The sequence below is a fragment of the Acomys minous genome (genome assembly GCF_964271855.1).
Source record: "Acomys minous genome assembly, chromosome: 4".
In the NCBI taxonomy this organism is placed as follows: domain Eukaryota; kingdom Metazoa; phylum Chordata; class Mammalia; order Rodentia; family Muridae; genus Acomys; species Acomys minous.
In genome coordinates this window covers 131,591,045-131,600,235 of record NC_140486.1, presented here as the reverse complement: position 1 = coordinate 131,600,235, position 9,191 = coordinate 131,591,045, and the positions used below count along the sequence as shown (strand labels likewise).

The following is a 9,191-nucleotide window of genomic DNA, read 5'->3' as shown; positions in this document are numbered from 1 at the left end:
CCTGGAGCTCACAGATTGGCTGCAGCGACTGACCTGTCCCCCTCTCACCCTCGCTGCCCCCATCTTCATAGACTTGTGCCTAACTAGCTGCTACCTGGGTGCTGGGGACCCATGTAACCTCATGCTTTTCCCGCAGGCCTGTTGCGTACTGATCAGCCTGCCTCCCAGCCCTGCCTGATGACCTCATCTCAGAGTTACAGTGAGAACTGCGTCACAGAACATGTGGAAACAAACAGAAACAACAGTTTGGGGCTGGAGAGATGGCTCAGAGGTTAAGAGCGCCGCCTGCTCTTCCAAAGGTCCCAAGTTCAACTCCCTGCAACCACATGGTGGCTAACAACTGAAAAGAAAAGAAAAAGAAAAAAGTAACTTACAAAAACAACAGTCCTGCCAAGCACGTTCTCAGGGAATACAAAATGTGTAGTGATGATCATGATATTGAACATGTATTATGTGCTAAGCATGTGCTGTACCCTGAATGCAGTACATATTTACTCACATAGCCCTTGTAGCAGCTCTGAGGAGACTGGGACCATTTCCATGAGAGTAACATAACTTGCCCAGGAAGACATAATAAGTGTTGGGGTCAGGATCCAAGTGAAGTGTGGCTTTAAATCTGAACTCTTACCACTTCTAGAAAAGTATCTGATTGGCACTGTCTTGCCAGTGATCAGAGGGTTAGACAACTGTCCCAGAGGAGGACGCACAGTATTCATGAACATACATTTAGGGCGATGCTTCCCCACCTAACCACAGGGTAGAATACAATTATAACCAACATAAAAGCCGGCCCTTGCCTGACATGCTTGCATAAAGATGTAACACACCGAAACAACATATAGATTTTTTTTGGTGGACGTCTGGGAACTTTCCCCAGTGTCCTTGTGAACCCGCAGATGGCAGAATTGCTACCAAGATAGAAGCCAGGAGGGGTCACGGGGCAGGGAGAACTGTCTGTGATGGACGATTCTCTAACAGACAAATTTAAGTTTTGCCTTCTGCAGCGCAGATGGCCCAGGTGAGGGAGTGAGTACTGTTTCAGGTGCAGGGCGTGGTGCGTGATCACCACAGACAAGCTGGGTTAAGTGTCACTTTACCAACCCGGGTTCTCTTTCCTGAACACTTGACACAGTCCTAACCTGTTTTCTTTGCTGGAAGAAGAGACGGCCCCTAGCTTTCTTACAACCATCGTCAAATGACTGTGACCTCAGCCTCTGAAAGACTGTAACCAGGCTAAGGACCAACGTTTTAGGTCTGTCTTCCGTCTGTGCAAACCCCCGTCTTCTTTGTTTGTGAAGGGTCAGCTTTCTCGTGTCGCCGTGGTTTACAAAGTGCTCCATGTTCACTCCAGCTCTGTTTGGAAATCCCAATCCTTGTGTGCCATTCCCTTCTCACTGTTTGAACTTTCCAGACAACAGAAACCTGAGTTTCTGCCCTCTGACATTGCACAGATTTCCCTGCCTCTTCAAGGCATTGGCTGTGCACCCATCCTAGACCACATACAACAACAGCTGTCATTAGAAAGGGCTCCCTTCAGCCTTTCTAGTCTTCGCTGTCAACAAACAGGCCCCAGGTAGGAACGCTTTTTTCTTGAACACCCTTGGAGCTTAGGTGGGGGGGGGCACGGACGGGGGACGGGGGACGGACTCGAGAAATCTCCAAAGGAATCCAAGGCTGAATCATTCAAACTACTCTTTTTTCCTTTGCTCAAGAGTAGCAAGTTTTTACCTTGCGCCCTTGGTCATGCTAGCTCAAGCAATAAAACACACTTGGTTTGACCTTGAAAATGAAATGATGTGAGTAATCTGGTACCTTTAAATGTCAAGTACAGAAGTGAATGAGTTTTGTTGTTGTTGTTTGTTTTTGTTTTCTGAGACAGGGTTTCTCTGTATAGCCCTGGCTGTTTTGGAACTCACTCTGTAGACTAAGGCTGGCTTTTAACTCACAGAGATCCACCTGCCTCTGCCTCCTGAGTGCTGGATTAAAGGCCTGCGCCGCCGCTGCCGCCGCCGCCGCCACCACCACCACCACCACCACCACCACCACCACCACCACCACGACCTGTGAACGTTTTCTGTAATAAGATAACAAGTAATCAGCACTCAGGAGGCAGAGACAGGCGGGTTGCTGTGAGTTTGAAGCCAGCCTGGTCTACAAAGTGAGTGCAGGACAGCCAAGGCTACACAGAGAAACCCTGTCTCGAAAAACAAAAACAAAAAAAGGATAACAAGTAAATAATAAATCCACTCCCTACCTAAAGTAGACTCTCTCTCTTTTTTTTTTTTTGGTTAGTAAAACATAATACTTTTAAAGATTCTAATACTTTTATTTCGTGTATATGAACGTTCATCTGCATATGTGTATGTGACCAGGTGTGCAGTGCCCTTTGGAGGCCAAAAGAAGGTGTCAAATTCTGTGAAACTAATCACTATGGTTGTGAGTCAATACCCGGTTGTTGGGAACCAAACCCGGGTCCTCTGGAAAGGCAGCATGTACTCTTCTTACTCACGGAGCCGTCTCTCCGGCCCTCGTGAGCAGAATGTTCTCATTCTAATCTAAATGGGGCCGTAGGTAGCATCACCCAATCACCTAGGTCTTTTGCACCATGGAAACTATTGGTAGGCTTTGGACTCCAGACACCCAGGAAAAGAATGTGTCCATTAACCAGTCACCTCACAATACATATGAGTGGCTGGTTCCGAAACCGTGAACACCAACACCAGTGGATGGTCTCAGATAAGTCTCTCGTGTAGAACGGTGTAGAATTACATATCACTGGTGCACATCCTGTTGTTCCTCATTTCTAGATTCTCAGAAGCAAAGACTATGTAAGAAGTTGTAGTGAACTGTTTAGGCAATAACGAAAAGAAACGTTTTTATACATGCTCAGTATGGATACTTTTTTTCTAAATAGATTTTTAAAAAAATATAGATATTACTATTATGTTTATTTATTAGTGTCTGTGTTTGTGCCAAGGTTTGTGTGTGGAAGTTAAGAGGACTTGAGTTTGCTTTCTTCTTCCACCATGCTGGTCCTGAGGACTGAACTCAGGTTGTCAAACTTGACGGCAATCACTTCTACCTGCTCAGCTGTTTTGCCAGCCCCTCTAAATAGTGTTGATTGACAGTTGGCTGAACCTGGGAATATGGAACCCCCTGGTAAGGAGGGCTGGCTGTGAGAAATCCAGGAGCCCAGCTGTGCAGGCCTGTTTGCTTTGCAGAGCACTGGCATCCGAAGCATTCAAGATGTCAGGATTTAGAGGCTACAGGAGCCAGGTGTTGTCATTGATAACATCCTCGAAGAGCCACTGGGAAGGCTGCATTTCCCCTGGGTACCAGAGGTGCAGTGCTCTAGACTCCAGAGTCTCAGTTGAAGACTCTCTTACTGAGATCTCAAAAGAAATTGCCTGATGATACCGGCTCACCCATCATCGAGCTTCCAAGTCTTGTCCATCTGCTTGTCCGAAAGGAGGACTAGAGAGGGCCCGTGGGGGCTGGAGAGATGGCTCAGTGGTTAAGAGGATCGACTGCTCTACTCTTCCAGAGGTCCTGAGTTCAATTCCCAGCAACCACATGGTGGCTCACAACCATCTATAATGTGATCTGGTGCATACTGTATACATAATAAATAAATCTTAAAAGAAAAAGAAAGAGCCTGTGGAGAACAGTCTGTGCAGCCGACAGCAGCACAGGCTGTGACATCAGGGTCTGCGACAGGACAAAACTCAGCCTGTGCCATTTATTAAAACTGTCTCATGCTTCCTGCCACATTCACTCTAAGCTCAGGTTTGTGCTCATTTGTTTAGGAGACATAAGAATCCCTTGGGGGTGGGGGCGTGTGTGTGTGTGTGTGTGTGTGTGTGTGTGTGTGTGTGTGTGTGTGTGTGTGTGAGAAGAATCCCTGACCTCCTAAACCGTGGCACGAGGTGACTGCACATCAGGGCCTCACATTCTTGGGGTTTTCGCAGGAAGCACGGTGTACCTGAAGTAGCCTCGCTCTCTTTCTGCCTAGTGAGAGAACATGAGTGACCCACGGGGGAACTTAGGGCCTATTTTGTAAACTTAAAAGTTAGTTAGAATCGAGGGAGGGATTCTTAAACAGGGTCATTAGTTTCTGTTTGCAAAAGGGATTGGTTGGGTCTTGGTTTCCCAGCTGAAAGTCAAACAGCCGACTGAACAAACAGAAGGGAAATAAACTTCTGCGCCTTTGACTCTCAACGGGAGCTCGCGAGTGAACACGCACACACCAGGATCTTAATGCACATGCCATTTATTTAACCCAAAATTTGTTTATAACTTCAAGGAGTGGGTTTCAAAGATTGAAAAAAAAAAAGTCATGTTCTCAATTCACTTCCCCTCACCCCCAATTTGTACTAAAAAACTAAATTACATTGTCCAGGATGGGATTAGACCTTAACACAGGAAAATGCTTGTCTCAAATAACATCCTCCTCCACTTCTTCCTCTTTCTCCTCCTCCCTCACCTTCTCTTTCTTTTCTTTCATTTTTCTAGGCAGGGTCTCTCTATGTAGCCCAGGCTGGACTTGAATTCTCTTTTCTTTTTTTTCCCCCTTTGAGACAGGTATTTCTCCATGTATCCCCAGCTGTCCTGGAACTCACTCTGTAGACCAGGCTGGCCTCGAACTCACAGAGATCCACCTGTCTCTGCCCCCGAATGGACTTAAATTCTTGATCCTCCTGCCTTAACCAGAAGTCTTCAACTTTAGATTTCCTGCATTCAAAAGGAAACTCAGTGTGGGGCTAGCTAAAATGTTGAAGGGGCCTGGATGAAATAAAATTGGTGAAAAGGCGAGAAGTGTGATCAGATTAGTGCAAGTCATCAGATCTGTGCGCCCCTGTCCCCCTACCCCTGGGATTCTGTCAGTTGGTCATTTCACTTCTGAATCTGTTTCAAAGGCATAGCGTGTTATTTAGTGGCCGGAGCAATTGCGTATGCACCACATTCAGAGAAGACAGCGGCTGTCTGCGCATTTATTTCCAAGCCTGTTGCATTATAGGTGAATTTTGCTGGGAGGTTAGGGGAAAACGGAAAGGTGGCACTGTGGACACAGCTGACAGGTTTTTCAGTCGATTGATGAGTGCGAGTCCATTTTTGTAAGCGTAAAACCCAGGTGAAAATGGCAGTTGTCGAGTAATGACCCAGGTGAACTACACAAAGCACGACAGAGGTGCTATTGAAGGCACTACACCCAGGCCGGTGAGCAACACTTGGTCATTTTTCACTTCTTCCTCCCTTTGCCTTTGTGGTGGGGGTGGATTAGATCCCCGCGTGTGCTCAGCTCTGAATCTCAAAGGTCCTAATTTTTTAAATTTTTTTTTTTTAAATCACTCTGGGGATGGAGTTAGAAACACAAAGCTCAGTCCTGATTTTACTCTTAAGACTGTGTGGGAGGCCGGGTGTGGTGGTGCACATCTTTAATCCCAGCATTTGAGAGGCAGAGCCAGCCTGGTCTTCAAAGTGAGTCCAGGACAGCAAGGCTACACAGAGAAACCCTGTCTCAAAAAATAAAATAAAATAAAATAAAATAAAATAAAAGACCGTGTGGGAGACACAGCGTCGGGTGTGTGCAAAGATATGAAAGTGGTTAAAATATAGATGTTGCAAGGGGGCTTATAGCTCCCTTCACAACACGTACCTCATAGTCAGCACAGTGCAGTGGTAGGAACCTGAATCAAAACTCCAAGCATGTGATTATCAAGGGTAAAAGGCTCCGGCTCTTCCAACTCTGAAATCCGTTACACAGCGGGTAGGGAGCATAGTGCGCCGTTACAGTGAACATGCGAAAGATGGCATACCTGGTAGTCGCTGAGTTACCCACTTCCAAAGACAACCACCTAGATTTGGAACACTGGGGCTTCAGTGAAAACACACAGGCCTGAAAAGCAGTGCATTGATTATTTTATTAATTCCTTCTTTTTACAGTATGGGAAACATTCATCTATTTACATGTTTGTTTTGTTTTGTTTTGTCCACACACAATCTAGGTTAATAAGCCTATTAAATACCAATTCAGAAAGCCATAAAAATCTTCCCCATCTCTCCATCTTAAGGCTTTCAAATGAATCTTTTTTTCCCCAAACCAAAATAATTTTTAAAAATTACATTAGGGAATTCAGATATGCTAATGATTTACATTCCATTTATTTAAAATATGCATCTAGACAGGTTCTTAAAAAAGAAATGGTAAATTCACAAGGATAAGGGTTAAACTAAGCAATACTGCACAGTAAAACATTAAGGGAACATCTATAAATAACAGAAATATATTACAAATAAATTAGTTCTATTTACCATTTCAAATATTAAAAATCTTTAATCCATTTCTTCATCTCTCTTTACAAAAAGGTTATGTGAATTGTATGGAAACATCTGCAAAAAATATAATAAATACTTAATTTCTTTGAATGTATTTTTGTTGTTGTTGTTTTTGATGAGGGAGACAAACTTCTTTTGTAATTCCCCCCACCCCCACCCCACCCCCGCCCCAAGAAAATGCCCAACACCTTTATACCAAAGTTAAACAAAATAAGTAATTTTCAGGGTACGTACACTGTTCATTATGAACTAAAAAAACATCTCTACAAATTACATCAAAAAGAATAACGCGACAAAGATTATGGTCACAGGTGTCAGTTTCCGGTTCCAGTGGATAACAAGCTATATTGTGTGGGGTCATGCCCTAACGTCAATAATTAGCTTTTTTTTTTTCTTATAAAGTGTTTGCACAGTTTAAACTGTGTTTTTCAGGAAGGCAAAGGTTTGTGATGCCCTGCAGACATTCAGCTAAAAGATTTAAAATTCTTACCAAAAATAGCGTATGAATATACAAATGCCATTCACTTAGACAAGGCAAACAGGCCTGCTCTTCCCTCTCTTTAAAATAGCCTGGGCTAAATCAGTTCCCAAAAGAAAACACTGTAGGAGGGTCTGGATCCCCTTAGAAACTGACCTCAGGGTGGGAGCTGTAGCAGTGAAAGTGGGTCAAAGTGGGTCTCATGGACGATGCTTGCTGTGAAAGCCAAGTCTTCCTTGATGAACGTGACCACTGGCTGCCCAAGCGGACGGTCGCCCTTCCCCCTGCACACGGCATGCTAGCTTTCCTTGCTGCAAAGGAAAAGTATATCCTTTTTTTTTTTTTTGAAACTAGCAAATACTTGAAGCTCAAAAATCTCTGCTCCGGTTTGACAAAGCACTCACTGCCTTTGTCGGCCCTACTTAAAAGTTGCTGTTGTTGTTATTGGTTTGTTTGTTTTAAAATAAGTTATAGCCCTTTTCTTGTAAACCACAGCAGTAAACATTTGTGCCCTGTTGATAAAGGTAACTCAGAACGCCAATGGCTCTGAGAGGTAGCAAATTCTCTAGTGGTTTTAGAATATGTCTGAAAATACTGGTTGTCAGAACCCATCACTTCTCTTTAATTTTGTAAAGAAAATTAAATTAGCACCTGGCTATGAGAGGTTTTTTTTGTTTGTTTGTTTTTGAATTTTTTAAAAAGCATCTCTGGTGCAAGCATTTTTTTCTTTTAAGTCTTTCATTTATTTTTCTATGGCAAATTTCTAATTCTTTTAGGTTGCAAGCTTGACATATTATGTGGCTGATCCTTTCAGATCACCACATTCTGAATGTTTAAACTGCTACAAGTAAGGGCATTTGAAGACTTCAGCAGGATGCCAGTGCACACAGCCCACCTGGACCATGCAAGCCAACAGAAAGCCTGTGTCTAACCAGAAGCTTTGATTTCTAGCAGCAGCGTTTAGGAATGCCGACTTTCCTCCCTCCTGGTAGCTCCTGACCCCTATGCACAACCACGTGGCTTCTCTCTCTACCTGGGACCTCAGGATCAAGGACAGCTCTTTGGAATGAGGCAGCTTGTCAACTGGGTAGAAAACCTTTTATTTTATTCATTTGACATAGAACAAAAATCCCGCGCTGGGGAACAAGTGAACTCGGTAAGAGGCATCCTTATGCGGGTGAAGACTAAAGTGGGTCTACCCGGATGGACGCTAAACTTACAGAACCAAGTCTTTTTTTTTCCTTCCCCTCCCATTTAAAAACCACTGCCATGACATTATAATACACAGAGTACAAGAAAAGTTGATAAAACATTTCAGGTTTAAAATTTCTTAATAAGATAAATAGATTCCTTATATATAGGATCTTAAGCCATCGGTGTTTCCTCTGCCTTAACTTTCTTCATTTTATTGCCTTTCAGAATAGATTAATTTCCCTGAAAGATCAAATTTACAATCTTCTGCTGATTGAAACATTTGAAGCTGTGATTGATGAAGTACCAGTGAGGCAGTTTGTACAGCTGCGAGGGCGCCGGTGCAGGGTACCTGCTCTCTCCGCCCCTCTCTCCTACACACCCAGCTCCCCCAATCCCACCCCAACCCTAGGCCAGTTTGGTCTCCCCTCTCTCTTGGTCACCACTGATTCCGATGAGACGGTGTGATTTCTGGGATTAGAAATAAAGCGCTCTCTGCTTGTAAAAAATAACCGTTTGGGGGCAAATAAAGGGAGTCGGAGCCCTCGTTTCTTTCGCGTGGAAGACGGTTAAGTCCCAAAGGATCCCCCTGTTGTGATACGGGGTTTCTGAAATACCCTATTGATTTATATTGCTGAGTTCTAGGGACACACTAGTTTGAGAGAACTGAGGAGGGTGAGTGACCTACAGGTGTCGTTTCTACACAGGTGGGTTCGCTTGGCCCAGAAAAGTAAAGGGTTTGGATGTCTGCACTGAGGCTTCAGGACAGGGGAGCGAAGCTCGGTGGAGAAGATGGGCAAAGTGGTCCAGGGAGCGGGGCGGTTTGGGGACGGCTCCTGCGAGGTGGACAACTACGCCACGACGGTGGCGGTCACTGAGCTCAGAGACGGAGGGGGCGGGGAGGGGGGGGGCGACGGGAGGCGGGACGGTCCTCGAGGGCGGCGGCGCTCAGAGCCGGGTCTGCGCCTCCGGGATGTAGATCTCGATGCTCTCTGCGCTCTCGGTGGCCGAGTTCTGGCGGACCGACGCGGCGCGCTTGGCAGCCATCAGGCGCTTGCGGGCCTCCTGGCGCTGCGAGCTCTCCAGCGAGCGCTCCCGGATCAGCGGCGCGGGGCCCTTCGCCGGCTTCTTTGGCACTGGAGGAGGGGCCCTTCGCTCCTGATCAAAGCAGAAGGTTCAGGACATT

General features: G+C 45.3%; 1 protein-coding gene across 13 annotated transcripts in view; it reads right to left on the bottom strand.

Annotated features, from left to right (window-relative positions):
* Positions 1–5,899: 5,899 nt before the first annotated feature.
* Positions 5,900–9,191, bottom strand: part of DLGAP1 (DLG associated protein 1) — a gene marked incomplete at its 5' end in the record, with an annotated part of 765,236 nt that continues 761,944 nt past the window's right edge. For all 13 annotated transcript variants that reach the window (XM_084779899.1, XM_084779898.1, XM_084779889.1 and 10 more), the window contains one exon: positions 5,900–9,163. In XM_084779899.1, coding sequence (XP_084636025.1) covers positions 8,954–9,163 — 210 coding nt within the window. In that variant the 3' untranslated portion in view covers positions 5,900–8,953. The remainder of the gene's footprint in view (positions 9,164–9,191) is intronic.